Consider the following 20,838-nt stretch of genomic DNA (forward strand, 5'->3'; position numbering starts at 1 on the left):
TGATATATTGACTGGCAAATAAATTGGATTTAAGCAAGGTAGAGTTAAGCAAATTGTCATTCTCAGTCTCTTTTCTACAGTCATGTGAATCCAATGGCAACACAAAGTCAGGATGACAAACGACTGCTTGGGATGCAGTTGATGCTGTTGGTACCTTTGATGTCTGGTCAAACTTTAAGTGCTCCATAGCACTTAACTTCAGTCACCTATATGGGGGCCTTGGAACAAATTGTTCTCATCCGTCCATTCTGCTGGGAGAAGTTATCCCCCTAACTCACCAGTGGGTTTGAAGCCTGCTGCTACACTCAACCTGGTTTAGCCCATGTCTTGTGATGGTTTACTGTGGCCATTGTACTTCCTACAGCTTTTTGGAACCATAGATGAGAGTTGAGTGAAAAGTGGACTCCAAAGGTAGAGGAGAAGAACTGAAAAGGGCTTGGTAAGCCCTCATAACAGAGGTGCTAGTTCTCCCTGAACATCTCAAGTCTTCAGGTACGAGTTATCTTGTATTAATTTTGTGAATGTTACAAATATGCAGCATAACCTTCTACATATAATACAGGAGCCAGGCCTCTTTAACAAGAATTATTTATATTTGGATAATTAGAGTGAGCTTGAGTTTCCCTAGGGAAATTGTGAATGCTGTTTTAAAGGATTCTTTAAAGGAATCAAGAACCATATAATCAGACTCCCCTGTCCATTTCTCCATTATTTGGAAATGAATATTTCCTATTTGCATGATTCTGTGAGGAGCCACATTAGAAAATTCAGAAGATTTCTCATGCAACAAATTTTAGTATCAAAGTGTTTTATTGGAGGAAATAATACAGCTGGGTTTTATGATGGGGTTGGAAGAATGCTGAAACACAGATATCTTCTTCCAAGTCTATGATAAATATCTTCATGCTCACAGTGAGCTCCAGTGTTGTAGAGGAGAGGCTTTTGAGAGAAATTATTGTTAATAACTAATGATTGGGAAGATTCAAACTTCCTCTTTTTTTTTTCTATCTTTATTTCAAGACCTCTGTCTCTGAAGGTTAGTTCAACCTCACAGAATTCAGAACTGATTAGTAGTAGGGTGTCCTAGAAACTGGAAAAGTCCTAGAACTGACATATGTCACTGACTGGTTTAATATTAGCATTCCATGCTGTTATCAACCTAGGTATTAAAAAATGCAAGAAAAATTTGGAGGGAGTTTGAATCCATTTGAAACTATTAAAAGACCTAAAAACACTGGATTCATTTAAAAAGGCAACCTATCATTAGTGGAGTCCAAGTTTTTCTGTTCCAGTCCTGGCCAATCCTCCAACCCCCAAGCAGTGATGATAGATTTGTCTGATTCACCAATATTCACTTGCCTTATTTTCCTTGTAGCCAAGGACATATATTTCCCAGGTGACTCCTTAGCTGACTGGGTTTATTGTTGAGTCTGAGTATAGGTAGGAGCTTTATGGAAGACGGCAATCAAACCTACAGCCTTAATACCATTGATGCTTTGCTTAACCAGCCAAGTAACTGAGCCAGTTTTTCACAGTTAGTTGAAGTTAAGAATTAAGGAATTCAGAAGAGTAGGGAGAGGGAATCAGGAGGTTCACCAATGGTTCTATTGTCAGAACATTAAGTTGTAAAGGCAATACTGTTATAAAAAAGAGTAGTTATTAATAGGGTCCATTTAGCAAGGCATGTGGTGCGTAATCTTAAAAAGGAGCTGGCAAAGCACTGGATCTTGCAAGTGAAAGCATGTAATAAAAATGACTCCTGACTTAGGCACTTTTTTTTTTTTTTTTTTTTTTTACCTTTCCAAGTTCTTCATTTTTTATTTCTAATCTCTAGATTATTCACTTATGAGTCCATCTGATTTTGAGGATTTTTCCTTAGGAAATTCATTGATGATTTGTTCAATTTATTTTTTCTAAAATTCAGTTAAGTATTTTATTTTTTGTTCTGTTAACCTGGATATTTATATTTTTGTAGATATTCATCCCTTTCATTTAGGTTGTCAAATTTATTGACACATAATTGGGCAAAAGAATTACTAACAATAACTTAATTTCCACTTCATTTGTTGATGAATTTACCTCTTTCATTTTTGATTCTAGTAATTTGGTTTCTTCTCTCTTTTTTAAATCAAATTAATCAATGGTTTCTCTATTTTATTATTCCCATAAAACCAGCTTTTAATTTTGTTTATTAGTTGTATGGTTTTCTTACTTGCAATTTTATTAATCTCTCCATTTTTTCAGAATTTCTAATTTGGGGATTTTTAATTTGTTCTTTTTCTAAATTTTACTTCTATGCCCAATTCACTGATTTACTTCTCCTCTCCTTTCATTTTATTGATGTAATTAGAGATATAAAATTTATTCTAAGTAACTCTTTTGTATGTTGTCTCATTGTTGTCGTTTTCTTTAATGAAATTATTGATTGCTTCTATTTGTTCTTTGACCCATTTGTGTTTAGGATTAGATTATTTAATTTCTGATTAATATTTAATTTATCTTTGCTCTGTCTACTATTGAATGCAATTTTTGTTGTATTGTGATCTGAAAAGAACAAGTTTACTATTTCTGCTTTTCTGAATTTGGTGAGGTTTTTATGTCTTAATAGTTTTGTATAGGTGCTATATACTGTTATAAAAAAGATATATTCCTCTCTATTCCCATTCAAGTTTCTTCAGGTATCTATCATATCTAACTTATCCAGAATTTTATTTACTTCCTTAACTTTTTTATTATTTAGTTTTTGGTTAGATTTATCTGGTTTTGAGAGAAGAAAGTTGAGATTCCCCACTAGTATAGTTTTATTATCTATTTCCTCTTATAACTCATTTAACATCTTCAAAAATTTAGATGCTAGACCATTTGGTGCATGTATATTTAGTAATGATATGACTTCATTGTCTATGGTATCTTTCAGCAAGATATTGATGTCTTCTTTATCTATTTTAATTAAATCTATTTTTGCTTTTGCTTTGCCTGAAATCTTGATTCCTCCCCCTTGCTTTCTTTGCTTCAATTGAAGAATAACATAATCTGCTTCAGCCCCTTATTTTTATGTATGTGTGTCTCTCTGCTTCAAATGTGTTTCTTATAAATAACATATTGTAGGATTCTGGTTTTTAATCCAGTCTGCTATCTGTTTCTGTTTTATGGGTGAATTAATCCCATTGACATTTATAATTATGATAAGCAACTGTGTATTGCCCTTCTTGCTATTTTTAACATTTTTATCCCCTTTTTTCTTTTACCCCCCGCTTTCCCTCTTCATAAGTGCTTTACTTCTGCTCACTACCTTTTCCATTATACTGTCCCTTTTATTAATCCCTTCTCCACTTTCTGTTATCCCTATCCCTTTTTACTGCCTTATAGGATGATAGATTTCTACATCCAACTGAATGTGTATAATATATATTCCCTCTTTGAACCAATTTTGATAAGAGTAGGGTTTTTTTGTCTACCCTTTCCCTAATTTCCCCCTCCATTATAATAGTTTTTTCATGCCTCTTTTATGTGTGATAATTTACCGTAGTCTATTACCCCTCCTTCTTCTTTCTTGACTCATGACATTGTGCTCTCAAAGTGTTTCCTTATGATCTAATAAAGGATGTAAGATGTTATGGGCCAGAACTCTGAACTTGGAAACAAGGAGCTAAGTCAGAGGAATTGATAAGACAATGGTTATCTAGTTTAGCATGGTTCAGTATGATTGATTTAATCTTACAACAACAATGGTTTCCTAGTGATATAATGATTGGTTAATACTCAGTGTAGAGCATATAAGCTAGGACTCAGAAAGCCCTCAGAGACAGAGACAGAGAAGACAAGCAGACAGAAAGCTAGAGGCTGGAGCACAAGCCCTTGGACTCATCTCACACCATCCTGGTGGCAGGTTCTCCTCCTGCATTTCTCCACTGAGACCAAGGCTGATCTGAAAGGCTCTTTAGAAAGCTGCCCAGTCCCAGGAAGGAGATAATAAAGGATCTGGACTATAAGAAAGCTAACTGGGCCCCAAGAAAGGAGGCAGGACTTTGAAAGAGATAATAAAGGATTTGGACTTTAGCCCCTGGCTGTTTTTGTGGTGATTACTGAACTGAAATGAAGTCTGCTCCCAGAGACCCCAAGAAAAACAAAATCAGAGAACATCACAGTAAGAAGTAAACACAAATAATCATTGCACAAATATAATATAATATAGTTGTTAAAAAAAACACAACAAAAACATGAAACTAGATGCGAAATCAAGAGATGTGGTTCTGGGTCCTGAATTTGCTATTTACTAGTTATAAGAATTTGTTAAATTACTTGACAGAAGATAAATAAATTTCTATTTCTTCATCTATAAAATGAAGTTTAAAAAAAAGAAGCTTGGAGACAAAATGTAAGTGGGCTTAAAAGTCAAGGTGGTACCCTCAGGGACTTATTTATCATAATCTCAGCAAATATCTATTTCATATCTGCTGCTCTGCATGGTTTCAATTTCATGAAACAAGATGCCCCTTCTAGCATAAGCTCATCTCTTCTAAACTCACCACTATGCTGCTAACTCAAACTTTGATTGATTTCATCTCCCTCAGTCTTCTCTCCCCTAAAATTGGAGATTGGAAGGTAGACACCTAATGCCCCCTTTTTTTTATAGAATGGCAGAGAATGAACTCTCATCTCACTCCACTTTGCATCATTGCTTTGTTTTCAACTCCACAAAATAAGATTACCCTGGGTGGAATATCCTGTGATGTCCCATCCCTCCTGTCTCTTTTGTGTGCTCTCTTCCCTATTAGATTGTAAGCTCCTTGAGGGACTGACTTTATTTTTATTAATTGTATGCTTAGTATAGTGCCTAGTACATAGTAGATTCTTGAAAAATGTTTATTAGTTTGGATTGGATCTTTAGTGTTTGACCTTTATTCTGTTGGCAGTGGGGGACTGTTCAGGATATTTTGTTTTTTAAACAGAGGAGAATATGATCTAAGAAATATTCTAGGAAGATTACTCTGGCATTTGGGTATAAGATGGATTAGGAATAGTGATGATGGAGCCTGGAGGGAGTGAAACTTGAAGAAAGGACAGGTAGGAGGCTGCTATGGTAGTCTCAGGATAAGATTATCTGATAGTGTCAATAATAAAATAAGTCCAATCAATTTAAGTCAGGGCTCTGAAATATATAATCGTATGGTTTTTTGCAGAATATACATATTGATGCTGAAGCCAGTATTTAGCAGTTGTTTTCTGAATATTTTCTGATTTAGCAATATAGCAAAGAAAGCAATGAGGATATTAGTTCCTAGACAAAAGCAAGTGCAGTGTCAAAATAAGTATATCCAGAATCTGCACATGTACATTGAGAGTTGATTATGTTTTACTCTAGGAGAGTGAAAGTAAAACATGAGGTTCAATAAGATACTATAACTACAAATTCAATGTCCAACTTGGATGCAATTTTTGCCATCTTAAAATGAAGATATTCTTTGAGATCAATTAAGGCTGAGTATTTCAAGAATTTGTATATTATTATACACTATATTTGTGTTACATATATTATATCTATATATTTGTATATTATTAAAAATAGCAATGACTTCAGATATTACCCTTTCATTTTCCAGATTGTACTGTAAATGAGTACTCATGTTCATTATCCAAAAATGAGGTAGCATAAAAGCTAAAGATAGAAGATAGGGAGGCTCAGATTTATGAAGATTTAGCTTCAAGTCATGTTTCTGATACATATTTGTCTTGTGACCCTGGACAAGTCACTTAACCTAGTGGCTAGAATGGTACCCTGGGAGTCAGGAAAACCCGGGTTTGATTCCTGACTCAAGTACTTACCAGTTGTATGGCTCTGGGCAGATCATGTAAGCACTCAATTTATTTCATTATCTATAAAATGGTGATAATAATAACACCTAATTCCCAAAGTTATTGTGACGATTGAATGAGATAACATATGTAAAATATTTTGCAAACCTTAAAGCACCATATGCTAGTTATTGATATTTAAGAAATATAATAGCTGGGGGCAGTTAGGTGGTGCAGTGGATAGAGTACCGGCCCTGAAGTCAGGAGGAACTGAGTTCAATTCCAACTTCAGACACTTAATACTTCCTAGCTGTGTGACCCTGGGCAAGTCACTTATCCCAATTGACTTGTTAACATATATATGTATATATGTATGTAGATATAAGTATATATGTATATATAAATATATATGTATACATTATGTATATATTTATATATATATAAAAAATATATATGTGTGTGTGTATATATGTATATATATATATGTATATGTAATAACTGGGAAAGCAAGTGAAGCCAAATTTTCTAACTTGCTATTTAGGTAGAATATCCCCAGTAGTCTCATTTCTAGTGAGTTCCCATCATTCTTCTATTTATTAATATTAGAAATCATTTATTTAGTTGCTACTTTTGTCTGAAATTGTAATTTAGACAGACATGGTCCGTACCATCCCGGAGGTTACAATGTAAGTAGCCAGTCACATTTTGATCCTTCCCAAATCTCAACGTTAAGAAAGTCAGGAATTCCAACTTACCACCACAATAGAGAAGTACATGTATTTGAAAAAGAAGCAGCATTTGATTCAAAGTATTTCCAACCAGTTGGTAGGCAGCCAGCTGCCTAAGCAAATCACATAATGTTTAATCCCGGCCTCATGTGTTTCCTAAACTAAAGCAAAGCTAATCAAACAGTACTCGATTGCACTTTTAGGATCATCTGTTCGTGTAAATAACATTAAAGTTGCCATTTTCAAATAGAGGGAATGTTCTTCCAATTGTAAATCTGTATTGAAATGATTGCTGTACAGTTCTAACAGCGCCGAGGGGGAAAGTGGCCTAAAATAACTCCATTTCACAAATGACTCGACTTAGGTTTAAACTTCATGAATAAATAGCACCCGGGACACGTTTAGTAAATAAAGTGGCAGCATTATCGCAGTCTTCATTTAATTGTGTCCTTGGAGGTAATGAGGCAGATTGTCCCAAGGCCCACATTAACTATAGGGAGAAGTGACTTGGGAGGCACATTTGGACAAAGATTTTGCCATCTGATTGTCATAGAGTCTCAGGGAGTAATTGGCTATATTAACACTGGAGAAATAAAATGCTCCCTGTAGGATGAAAGGGCTTTTTTAGTCTGCCCCATTGGGGGAAATTTACTTTTATTAAGGTGATAGTCTATGTTGCCCTCTAGTGGTTTAAATTAATAAATGCATTCCAGTCCTTAATTATCAATTTCACAGAATTTTATAATTTTAGGTCTGAAGGGATCTTACGACCAAGTTGATTCAAAGATTCTCCTGTAATTTGATTTAGTTTAAAGCATTGAACAATTTTTTATATCATCTGTTCTCAATAAAAACACAAGTCATCCAATTGTATCTATAATTTCAGGGGTGTAGGGGAGCTCAGAATTAGACTTACTCCAATTATTCAGCTTGACCTCTAAGCTAACTTACAATTTTAGAGATTTGGCTTGAGTACTGAGATGTTAAGTATCAGGCTCAAAGCCACTCAGCCAGTAGAAGTGACACTTGAATCCAGGTCTTCCTGACTCAGAGACCAACGGCAATGTTATTTTTTTTTAATATAGTAAATAAAAAATGATTTTTCCAATAAAATATGCATCTATCTCGGAGTGTGTTCTGAATAGTGAAGAAAAAGTTGAATAAATTTTAAAGCAATCAATAATTCCAAAAAAGATGGCAAATCATCAGTCTAATTCACTGCAATTCCAGTTTTGTCTTTTGAAGTCCTCTCGTTGAGTGCAGAAGCAGCTGAAGTTCTAGGATAATATAGGACCTTCTCTCAGGCTAATGGGTTGGTAGCTTTTCCCCATAGCTATGGCTTTCCTTGAGGTTAAGACTAGGAGAAAGTCAAAACAAACATGTAAAGTGCTGGAAAACCATAGCAAACTAAAAAATAGAATTCTAGGGCTATTAAAAACAATAACAACAACATTTTTTTTTTCACCAATCATGCTCAAAATTAGAAACAGATGATCCCAAGAAGCACATTTCAAAACATCTGGACTTTCCACTTAATATTTGCTCCTATATCCACTCTTTTCTAAGGGGTAGAAATCACATAGAAAATGGTCATTTTAAATCAGGCAAATCATGATGATGATTATTTTTTTTTAAACATTACAAATTGGCTGTGAACACATTGACTGAATGAACCTCTACCTTCCTAAATTTAAATGCATTTTAGTCTATTTGTATTTTGTTGACATGGGCATCTGTTCAACCAAACCTTTGGGGATATACACATGGCTGAAGACTGGCAGTTTTGGAAATGCCCTGCATGCAAAGAGCTCCTTTAGAGGCCAGTTTTTGACTTAATCCACTTCCGGTAATAAGTTATTTGAGTATAGACTCCAGGCTTGTTCACACGACCACAGTTATCCCCCCAGCTCACAATTCCAAGGAGATACCAAGTATCTTTATAGTCTTTTATAACCAAGGGTCCTCCAGAGTCACCCTGATGAAAAAAAAAAAGAAAAGAACTCATGATTGGCTTTCATTCACATAGTATATTTTGTTTACAAAAATACATCTCTTGTACATTGTCTCAGTTGATTATCTCTATAAGAGCTTTTAGAAATCCTTATCTAAGACCAGCAAAAAGATCTATTGAAATTGCTCACAGCCCCAGCAAAAAGGGACTCTAGAATAAAGAGTAAGATCAGCCCCTTCAGGGATATATTGTTGCATGTTGTTTCCTGCTCCTCCCACCTTCCTTGAGGAGAGGGACTGCTTTTGCATTTCTTAGACTGTCAGTAACAATTTAGACATTTTACTAAGCACTGAGAATACAAAGAAAGGCAAAAGTGAATCCTTGTTCTCAAGCATTCAGTCTAATAATGGGAGAGAGAATATACAAGCAATTATGTTGAAACAAGATATACTGAGACAATCTCTGAGGGAAGACGCTTAATAAACATGGTTTGACATGGCCAAACATTTCAGATCTTCTTATAATGATCCTCTCAGCATTTCATTAATTGGATCCTTGAATCATTGACAAACTGTTGCTAGACCTGCCCTCAAAGCTTTTCTTGGTTGTTAAAAGAAAGATTTGTGGTCCCAATAGTAGTAACCTCCAAAAATCTTACATCTTCTCCATGCCAGAATGACACATTAGAATAAAAGTCAGTGGATGATAGTGATTATAACTTAATTTTTCTTTATTGATTTGGTTCTTTAACACCATTATGTGGTACAAGGTCTTTGTTAAATTATCCAATATTATTGTAATAGACATAAAAGAAGTAGGAAATTGGAATTATTATAATGACCCATGGAAATGTTTGTTAATATTTATATATTTCATTTGATTTCAGATCATATCCATCCAATCCTTTTTGCCCTGAGCACTTCTTCATCATCTATAAATCTCTATAAATCATCATTAAGAAATCTACCCAATCTGTTAAAAAACATCCTCTTGATTTCGTGACACTGCATGGATTTGTGTTCAATAGACAATAGTTGAATTCCCTATCTTTTTTGTTTAAATACTAATGATGATTCCTTTTATTCTATTTCTCCATGTAATTTTTCACTGACAATATGTTGGAGCACAGTTATACTCAATCTACTTCATGGTGACCCATAACTTTAATTCTTTAACCACTAGGATATTATGTAAACCATTGGCATATAGTATATTGGTATTAAAAAGATACACCTTTAATTTAGGGAAAGGTTTAGGATTATTAAAAACACAGAGCAATTTTCCACGGATGAGATAATGCAGTATCCTCCTTGGTTTGAAAAAAAAACACAAAAAATTTACTCCAGAAAGCCAAAGCACAAACCTAGGCTCAAAGAAGTGAATGACTTGTCCAAAGATGAAAGAAATAGAACTAATATTTGAACAGGGCTCTTGTTGCTATAAAACTATCAGAGTGAGTAACCTTTCAGCTGGTACTGTTTTCAAACCACTGACATCTTTCTGGTCTATATGATTTTTGTCTAGATATTTTATTTCAGTAAATCCTCCAAATCACTTTCCTTCCAGTTCCTTTAGTGTTTTATGAAAAATACTCAGACTGTCTCTCTTTGCTATATGACTGACCTGCCTCTTTTCTTGGACAGACATGTTCTTGCAATGAATTTCATTTCTCTGGAGTATGTCATCAGTGATAATGTGCTGCTGTTTGAGTAAACCTATCACATGTCCCTTTTTGGGAGGAGGATATTCATGCTTGATGGGATATTGCATAGTTCCAGTTCCTCAATATAAATATCTTTTTCCACTTTCATTTCCATAGGTAACATAAAGATAGGGAGTTTCAAATCATTGTTTAAAAGTATCATTTTTATTTGTTATAATTGGAGGCATTATAACAGAGCATAGAAATATGGTTAATTTGATTGTTCTTTCTGAGCATTTCATGTGGAAGCTGTGCTTGTATCCATTGCAGAAATGATAAGAAAATTTTAGGTAGAAGCATGCTGGAGCTAGCTTAGCCAGCTTAGGAGAGTTGATTTTAAAATTTTTGTTGTGAACATTTAAACTTTAGAAATTGGCAAGTGCTATAAATCAGGGCTTGACTTATTGTTTATTGTTTTTTTAGACTTAAGAAAGTGATGGAGAAATGTTAATAGTACTAGTTAAACATAAAAGTGTGTTGTACATACTTTTTGGGATGTGCGTGTGGAGGAGTGAGATCTGGTGATTAAACATTTACAAGAGCACCTATCATCCTAGGATATTTGAAATGAGTTTAAATGGGACACCAAATTATATCACTAAGTCCCTATATCTTTCACTTCCTATTCCTCCTTCTTCTTATTGTTCTTCTTCCTAATGAATTATCCAGTAAGTATTTTACATTGCTAATACCTTACTGATGATAAAAGTTTGGGTGATTTAGAATTATATTTACTCTGACTCAACATCATACCTTTAGTTTCCATTTTGTAAAAAACAGAAAAGTATTTTCTGAATAGGATGAAATTTTTTTAATAGTAGTAATAATAGTAATAACAAAGGAATTACTATGCTACCTACCCTGCAGGCATCATACATTCCTTCCAAGAAACCAGCACAAAACATTCCAAATGTTATATCTTTGCCATATACTTGTGGCTGCCTGCATATTTCATTACTTATGATTTCCACTGAAGCTTGTCGAAGTTCATTCTGTGACTCCCCTGAGGATTAAAAAAAAAAAAAGGCAATTTTAGCATTTACAATCAACATGCTTTGATAAAATATCAAAGAAAGTCATTGCTACAATGAAATGATTAGTTTTTGTGCTTTTTCTAACTTGATTAACTTCAGTAGAGGAAGTGTTTGATATGAATCAAACTCTGGATTTGAATCCTCCTTCAGATGTTTGTTAGCTGTGTGATCAGAAGCAAGTCATTTAAGATCCATCCATCGTCTTTGGTTTCTTTGAGTGTAAGATGGAGAAAAAATAAGCAACATGCTTTGAGGAGGTGTCAAGTAGCAGCTAGACTGCCAGTTTTGGAAGTCTGGCACGTTAGCTTTAATTTTTGCCCCTGAAACATAGCAACTTCATGGCCGTGAACAGATCACTTAACCTCTAAATGCCCTAAGGAGGTCTCTAAGGCTCTTAAAGAAGAGAGGACTTTTCTGTTTACCTCCCTGCTGGAGGAGACAGGGAACAAATATTAGGATCTTAGGGAGCTTACTACCACAAGGAGGTCGTAAGTGTTGAAAGAGATAATTAATACCTGCCCTACCTACCTCCTAGAGTTATGAGGAAAGCACTTTGCAACTCTTTGGATGCTGCAGAAATGAGGTGATGCTGGGATTGGATTTGTGATTTCTTTGGTAAAGAAAAGCCCCAAGTGAGGAGACTCTCAATACCTTTGCATGTGAAGAAACTCTCTCTACCAATCAATGGGAAAACTCTTTCTATACATGAAAGTAACACTTTATTTGCAATTTACAATTTTAAAGAACAGAGGTTAAATAACTTTCCTAATTTTTCACATAGCCAATATTTGTGAAAGGTAGACTCAAATCCAGGTCATCCTGGATCTGAGATCAACTCTAGCCTTAGCAGTATTTTATCTCTTGTTATTGTTGGTGGTGATAAATTCATGAACATCCCTTCATAAGCAATCTCTAATAAAGAAATTATCTGAGACTCTTGAAGTCAAACTTGATATATAAAAATGCGTAATCATTTCCCAGCCATTAAAAGAAAACAACTGCCTCTATAAACTTAAAAGCAGTTTATTTTCTTTTTAAGAAAACTAGAGTAGCTTTGTGATAAAGATAAAATGGTTTATTTTCAAAACTTCCTTGTTAGTAAAGTTTGAATTCCATCTGTTATATGTGTTATTAAGGATTGATGATGTTTTTAAATCTCAGAAATTCAAGTTGGAACATGGTCATTTTTGTTTTCAAAGCTGACCCCCCACCTATGCTTGGATAATCCTATTTACTTATAAGTGATTTTTTTATTGCATGAACTTTTGCTTCAGGCTCCAGATGAGGAAATACAAGTGATTGAATTAAAAGCTATGTAGCAGGTACAAAGCTGTTGGGGGAGGGGGGGGGCGGTGAGGAAACCCATCATCAAAATCTAGTTTAAATGTTAAGTCAAGACATCACCCTTGTATTGTCATTAATTTTCTTTGAGAATAAAGCAATTATTACCACTATCATCACCATCACCAATACACCCAAAGTGTCTTTATGACTTGTTTACATGGCAGAAGTCTGCCATCTCTGAGTATATTACTTTACCCAGTCCTCCATATAAGCCATTATCTTATCAATCTTTTCCCCCTTTCAATGCCACACTACTAGAATCATCTACATTCTTGTTTCTACTTTCTCATTTCACATTCCCCGTGGAATTATTCCTTGTAATGTAGCTCCTGATTTCATCGTATAAATGAAATTGCTCTGCTCATTTACTAGTGATCTCTTAACCACCTAAATACACTGCTCTTTTCTCACTTGTCATCTTACTTGACACCTCTGCAGTTTTTAAGACTTTCTCCACATCTCCTAGAGATTTTGCCCTTTTCTGGTTTTTTGTAACATTTTACTTTTCTGATTTCTGCCTACTCATCTGATTGCTTCTCAATGTCCTTTGCAGGATCATCACGGATCTCCTTCTTTACTTAGGTGTTCCCCAGAATTTTATTCTAGTTCCTCTTTTCCCTCTGTGTACTCTTTCAGCAATCTTATTACTCAATAGAGGTTCTTCAATGACTCCCAAAAATATATATGGGCAGACTTGATTTCCCTTCTGACTAGACATGTATTATTATCTTCATGCTGAATAATTCTTCCTTAATCACATGTGGAGTCTTAAATACAACATGTCTAAAGTTATAGTATATCTTTCTATCTCAAATGATTTTTCCTTCATATTTCTCATTTTCTTATTAAATTACCACCATCCTCCAAGTTACCCAGGTTCCTAACCTCAGTCATTGCCTCCTCACAACTCCCAAAATTATCTTCTATAAGACCCAACCAATCTCAATTTCCTGCTGTAGAGACCATCCCAGTTACATTGTGGAGAATGTCCATAGGCAGATCTCCGACTTCAAGATTTGAGAGCACCTCAATAAACAAAAAAGGGGGAGATGTAAAGAACTCCCAGGAAACTAGAGACTTTGGCAACTGGGATGTTCCTCTCCTAAGATTAATCAAAGGTGCATTTAAGTTTGAAATCATGAAAAAAATCTAAGGTGCTGGTAGTGGGGAGTAATGTTTCAATCACACTTTAGAAACACACAGAGAATGCAAGAGCAAATGGCAAAGAAAGAACAGAAATAAGCGGCACTAAAGGTATGGTGGGGTTATAGAGGGAGACTCTGTGGGGATGAAGATGAGGTGGAGGAAGGCAGGCAGCATAGGGAAGAAAATGGGAAAGAAAGAGGCAGAGACTACTTCATGCGGAATTGGGAGCAATTAGCAGTTTGCTCCAGATAGAGATGGAAGAGTACTTGGGGAGAGAGGAGCATAGGAGCTTGAAGTTTGGGTGGAGGAAAAAATATTTCTATCCTACCTTGAGCTTAATTCATTAACATACCCACATCATCTCAAAGTTATCAATAACATTTAATAATCTATTGGTCTTACTGTGGATGACTGGAGCTTATTTGAGATCATAAAATCCAAAACACCCTGAGAGCAAGGCCTACATGGCTTCCCTTGTTTTATCACACAGTCTCAGGATTTGATTTTTAGTTCATATATGATACAGTTTTCAAATTAGGCAAATTATGCTCCTTGGTCTTTGGGACAAAGTCATTTCTGATGCCCTTTGCAATCTTACTTCTTACCATAGTATAGCTACTTTTTACTGGTACTTATAAATTACTTACTATACTAATTAAAAAGGTAAAAGATAGTCAGGGGGACTAGATCAAGATACAATTTTAATATACAATTTTGTATTTCATTTATCATTTCAAGAATATTCAGAGAATTATTCATATTACTTTGCTATTTTCATGTCCTAGACGTTTTTCTCTAAAAACTAATGGGTCATAGACTGAGACTTAGAATTTTTCACCGAAGAAATTTCTAAAGAAATTTCTAAACCTTCACTCATTAACCCTTTTCACCTGAGACATTTTTACTTGGCCCTAAGTATATAGGTATGTAATGTGAATATATAAATCAAACATTTACTGATAATAAATCATAATGATTCCCACATTCAATTACGAAACCTCATTTGGGGTTGCAATAGTTTAAGAAGCTGGAATCTAGAGTGAAGAAGGGAATAAAGTCATGAAAAGGATATAGACATCCTGGAAATGGTGAGTAATGTTTGAGGGACTAAAGGTAAAAGTGTTACGTGTTTCAAGAAATATGAGGTAAAAAACAAAACCATCAAAGAGCAACAAGGTTTAGTGCCATTGTTCACTCCCATTGTAATAATAATAATAATAATAATGTTTATATAGTGCTTTAAAGTTTGAAAATATTTATTTGGTCCTCACAAAAATCCGCAAGGTAGAAGTTATTATTATTCCCATCTTATAGATGAGAAATTGATTTGAGTGGTCTAATGATTTGCTTAGGGTTTCACAGCTAGAAAATGCCTGAATCAGATTTTGAACTCAGACCTTCCTAATTCTAGATACAGCACTCAATTAACAGTGCCACAAAATCACTTTCATTATAGGAAGACTGACCAAGTACCATTAACAAGAATGTATCAGACTGACTTAAGAAGTATTTGGATCATCACAGTCTTTTCTGAGATACCTACCACCATGTAAAAGAGCTCCAAATCCTGTGATATAGACTGTTGAAGTTGGTGGGAAATAATCAGTTGCATCTGGTAGACAAATCCGGCGTATATCATCACTAAAAGTGACCTTGGGAGAAATCTGCACTACTGCAATGTCATACTCTCGTGCTGGAAAAAGGTACCTTTCATGGACTATAATTTTTTTAATATTTCTTTTCATTAAGGGAGGGTTAATAGTTATACCAAAACTAACAGTCCATCCACGTATGCTGGGATAACTGGAAAAAATGAAGAAAAATAATTATAAGAATCGGACAGCATTAAATTCATCAAATCTCAGAGTTTATTTATTCCAACCTATGCCTAACTTCCTTACAAATGATCCTCCAATCTCAACTTGATGTTCTCTAGTTATGAGGAATTCCTTACTTCTGGAGGCAACACATTTTTAAGTAACCATTATCTGCCCCACCCCGGACCTTGAACAAAGTCTTAATATAAGGTAATAACTTTTGGTGTTAGATATTGCTTATGGCATATGCTGGCTTTGTGACTTTGGGCAAGTCACGTAACCTGGTGCCATGGGCAACTTCCTAAAAAGGGGAAGTTTCTACACTGTTAATGAAAATTTAAATGAAACAAACATAAACAAATAAAACAAAATAATTTGCTTTATTAGCAAATAGAGTAATTCCATAAACCATACACATAAATCAATCTCTTTACTGTAAAGTCACATTTCTTATGTCATAATTTCAAAACCTTTCATTGTCATGATGTCTCTCACTAGCTCTACTCAACACTTAAAAACTTCTTTACAGCTTTGCCCAATCTCTCCTCATTTGGTTTTCCATCTTCTCCACATTTGCTCCAGGTTCTGGAGAAAAAGTAGCCCCCTCTACCAAGATTAATGTATCTACCTTTGGTGGAATTGTCTCTATCTCCTGAATTAGTTTAAAAGGCAAAATGAGATGGATTAATGGAAGTTATAAGGAGAGAGGTTTTAGGTACACTTTACAAAAAAAATTCTAAAAGTTCAGTGATGAAAAAGCCTACATGAAAATATCTTAAGATTAAACAGAGAAAGTTAGAAGTGCTCTTAGAGATTACTGAATCCATCTCTCTTATTTTTACAAATGTATTAACACTATAACTATAAGGTTACAAATATTAAAGCACTATGTAAAGCATGATATAGCACTATTAATGATAGTGATCATCATTATTATTAATAATAATGATGATCATTATTATTACTATTATAATTATCATCATTATTATTGAGGAAATTGAGGCAAAGAAAAGTTGCCACTTGCTCAGGATCACACAAACCAGTAAGAGACTGAGAAAGAATATAAATGAAGCCTTTCTGAATCAAAGTTTCTCTCTGTAGTTAAACCATCTAATTTCCCCATCATTAATGGGATTTAAACGGACTAGATGATCATTAAGATCTTAAGATCATTAAGAATACCATAGAAGACATTCCTAGACTCTGTGGAAGTTTAGATTTGTTGATCTTTAAATTACATTCAATTCTACCATTTTAAAATGTTTTTTCATATTTCATATCAGGCAGCTGGAATGTATAAAGGTTGCAGACACAAGAAGATACTCAAGAATATAAAATGCTCAAAACTATTTGGTCTAATCCCTTTGACTTGTGAGGAATCTCATGCTGGGGGACATTCAGTCATTTACCCTAGGCTATAGAGCTTTAGAATCTAGGTTTCACCATCCACTGTTCTTTCTACTTTACCTTGATCCCTTCTGATGCCAATAGAATTTGTTTAAATGTCTTTGGGAAGAGCAGTTCAGCAAAACTCCATTTCCCAACTCATGGGTTTCAGCCTATGATAAATGGGAACATTCCACTTAGATAAAACTTACTTCTTAAAGCAGTGAGCTGCAGTAACAAGCCATGTGTTACTAATCAGAGTGCCCCCACATTGATGCACATTATTATGCTGAAGACTGGCTTGCCATGGCCAGGCAGACTTGGGTGCAATTTCTCCACCAACTATTCTGTTGATTATTGTTGGAGTCACTCGTTTGCCACAACCTGTAAGAAATTTGATGTATAATGAAACGTTTGTATAAATCACCTTCAAGTTATATAAGAGAACTTGTAGACATATCGTATGGTATATAGTATACTTTGTTTTCTCATGATCCTCAGTGGTGTTAGAGTATACAAGTTATTGGCTAATATAATACAATGTTAATTAAAGAAATGTTTATTGAGCATTTCCAATATCCATATTGGAGATGCAAGATAAAAAAACAAATAAAAAATAGTACCTTTTTAAAGAAGTTAACATTCTACTTGGAGGTATATAAACAAATAAAACAATTCAAGATAAAGTAAGGGAAATAGAGGAAACTAAAAATTGTAAATATCAGGAAAGACTTCTTGTAGGAAGTGACCTTTTAGTTAAGCCTTGAAAGGAGCTTAGAATTCTGTAAAACTTAGGTGGGGGAATACAAGTGAATCATAAGGGATAGCCTGGTAAAAGGAACAGAGATGGGAAATGGAATATTGAGTTTGGGTAATACTAAGTGTTCTAGTGTAGAGAGAATATAGAAAATATGAAGAGAATGGTTCGAAGTCTGAAAAGTTAGGCTAAAATCAGATTATAAAGGACTGAGGACTTTGTATTTAATACTATAAACAATAAAACTATAAACAAATAGACCATTAAAGATTCTTCAGGTAGAGAGTAATGTAGTCAGAAGTTTAATTTAAGAAGATTTATTTTGTCAGTGACGGATCATGGAATGGAAATGGGAGAGATTCAAAGCAGGGAAAGTAACCAGTAGACTATTTTATAATAATCCATCAGGACACAGTGAGTTCCTAAAGTAGGGTGATGGCTATGTGAATTTACAGAAAGGGGCAGAAGAAATGTAGAGAAGATTGGATTTAGAGGATCAGAGAAAGGGAAGAAGTGAGGATTGCTGAAATTTCAAACGAAGTAGAAGAAGGATGAAGTTTTTCATTACTTTTCATTACTTAATTACTTAATTTTCATTACTAAATTACTTAATTACTTAATTCAGTACTTAATTACAGTAGCATTAATATCTATCCATCCTACATGCACAGATCTAATTGTTGTACAGTTTAGTCAGTTCCACTCAAATTTCCCACTGTGATTTGGTATTAACTTTTGCTGCTAAAAGTTATTGAACTAGAATGAAAATTCTTGAGGCCCTTGGGTGGTACTTTATATAGAGATCTGGGCCTGGATTTAGAAGTACCTGAGTTCAATTTTGACCTTATACATTTACTAGCTGTGTGACCCTCAGTAAATCACTTAACTTTTATCTGCTTCAGTTTACTCAGTTGTAAAGTGGGGTTAAAGATAGCATCACAGGATTGTTGTAAGGATTAAATGAGATATTTGTAAAACATTCACTTAATAAATGCTTATTCCCTTCCTTCCCTCCTTCTTTACATGTCTCTTTTCTTCCCTTCTTCAAACCTTCAATCCCTCCTCCGTTCCCTCGCCCTTTTCATTCTTCCTTCTTGTGCTTTTTGCTACCTTCCTTTTTTCCTTCTCTCCCTCCTTCCCATTTCCTTCCCTTTTTATTCATTTCCTCCTTTTAACTTTCCCTCTTTTCTACTTTCCTTCCTTTCCTTCTTCTTACCTTCAATCCTCCCTCTTTACTTCTTTCCTTCCATTTTTTCTTTCCTTCTTCTTTTCCTATCTTCTCTTCTTCCTATTTCCCTCCCTTCCTCCTGCTTTTCCTATCTTTCCTCTTTCCTTTTTTCTCCTTCTTTTCCTTCTTCCTACTTCCCTCTTTCCCCTGCTTTCTTTTTTCATTTTCTCCTTTTGAACTTTCCTTATTTCTACTTTCCTTTCTTCCTCCCCACCTTCCCTCTCTCCTTTCTTCCTTGCTTCCCTCCTTTCTTTCTTTTTTCTTCCTTCCTTTCTTTTTTTCCTCCTTACCTTTCTTTCTTTGCTTAGCTCCTTCTTCCCTTCCTTTTCTCCTTCTTTCCCTTCTTTTATTCCTTCCCCTAGTTTTATTCCTTTTTCTCTCTCTTTCTTTTCATCCTTTTTCTATTCTCTTTCTTCTTCCTTTGGTCACTTTTTAAAATTTTCATCCTTTCCTCTTTCTAATTTTGTTCCATTTTTCTTCTTCCTTCCTTCCTTCCCTTCTTCCTTCTCTTCTTCCTTTCTGTTCTTCCATGCTCCCTCCTCCTTCCCTCACTTCTTCCTTCCTTTCTTCCCTCTCTCCTTCCTTTCTGTTCTTCCCTCACTCCTTCCCTCTCTTCCTTCCTTCCTTCCATCCTTCCTTCCTTCTCTTCCTTCCTTCCTTCCTTTCTTCCTTCCTTCTTTCCTTTTTCCCCTTCCTTCCTTCCTTCCTTCCTTCCTTCCTTCCTTCCTTCCTTCCCTCCTTTCTTCCTTTCTTCCTTCCTTCTTTCCTTCCTTCTTTCCTTCCTTCCTTCTTCCCTCCCTTCCTTCCTTTCTTCTTTCTTTCCTTCCTGTGCAAGGTCACCAGTCTCACTTTTTCCTCTGGGGTCATCTGAGACCAGTGGCAAGATATGGATCAGGATGATGGAAATGACTCCAGATGCAATGGGATTCCTTAACCTTTTTAAATTAAATTCTTTTCCAGGTCTCAGTTTGACTGAGGCATTGCACATTCAGTGATTAAGGCTAGGTAAAAAATGAGAGTTAAAAATTGTTAAATAGTTTAAATAGTTAAAAATTGAGAGCAACAACACTACAAATCAGTTAAATAGCCATTCCAGGATTTTAGCACTAATAACTATCTAAAGTGTTATAGATAATTACAAACAGAATCATAAAATAAGGCAAAAAGTAGCAGTGAAGTATAGAACAAATGCATTGGAAACCTGAAATTATATCTGATTAAGCAAAGTTTCCCAAGGACATTCTACAAGGAAAATAGAAAACAGAAAAAAAAAATTTGACAATTTACAGAAACTGTTTTAATAAACTCTTTTCTTCATGAAAGGTAAAGAAACCACCACAGTGGGACCTTAATGTCACAATAGAAATGGCACTAAAAAGAATAAATAGGAGAAAAATAGACAGGTTGGACTGGGTATGTATAAAAGGAGATCTATGTTGGAGAAGACACAATTGTGAAGGTGTTAAGAGACATATGAGTTATCTAAGGGAGAGGGAGAAATCAACATCAAGAAAAAATCTTGAGTCTTTTTAATGGCAAAGAAAGGTAACCACGAAAATATAAAAACATTACTGATCAATATACCTACTTTCCTAGCAAGAGAAACTTTTGTCAGTTTTATCTATATATGAATTGAGAAATTTTTGATAAGAGTTTTTGTAGGGAACAAGAAGTCTTTCACAAGCAATATTCTACAATGGACCATATCTTGACAACCTTAAAATGGAAAGTTGTTGAAAATATGACAGGCCATTGGAGTTTATTATTTATTGATTACAAAACAAAACAAAACAACAAATTATAGACTTGTTTGTAGAAAAATCTCTCCCGTTTCTATATCAAGATCATTCAAGATTCCTTGGAAAAAATGGAGCCTGTGCTTATATCTGGTAGAATCATTCAGGCAAATCTCACTGCTCTGGAGATAGTGATAAAACAATTTTAATCAA

The 20,838-nt window shown here is 34.7% G+C and overlaps 1 protein-coding gene across 1 annotated transcript in view; it reads right to left on the reverse strand.

Moving 5' to 3' along the window:
* Positions 1 to 8,027: 8,027 nt before the first annotated feature.
* LOC100917884 (transmembrane serine protease 11A) overlaps positions 8,028 to 20,838 on the reverse strand; it is a 39,931-nt gene continuing 27,120 nt past the window's right edge. The window contains exons 7-10 of the mRNA XM_031943500.1: positions 17,117 to 17,288; positions 15,245 to 15,504; positions 11,038 to 11,180; positions 8,028 to 8,499 (exon numbers count right to left, since the gene is read on the reverse strand). Coding sequence (XP_031799360.1) covers positions 8,338 to 8,499; positions 11,038 to 11,180; positions 15,245 to 15,504; positions 17,117 to 17,288 — 737 coding nt within the window. The 3' untranslated portion in view covers positions 8,028 to 8,337. The remainder of the gene's footprint in view (positions 8,500 to 11,037; positions 11,181 to 15,244; positions 15,505 to 17,116; positions 17,289 to 20,838) is intronic.

Source organism: Sarcophilus harrisii, chromosome 6 (genome assembly GCF_902635505.1).
Source record: "Sarcophilus harrisii chromosome 6, mSarHar1.11, whole genome shotgun sequence".
NCBI lineage: Eukaryota > Metazoa > Chordata > Mammalia > Dasyuromorphia > Dasyuridae > Sarcophilus > Sarcophilus harrisii.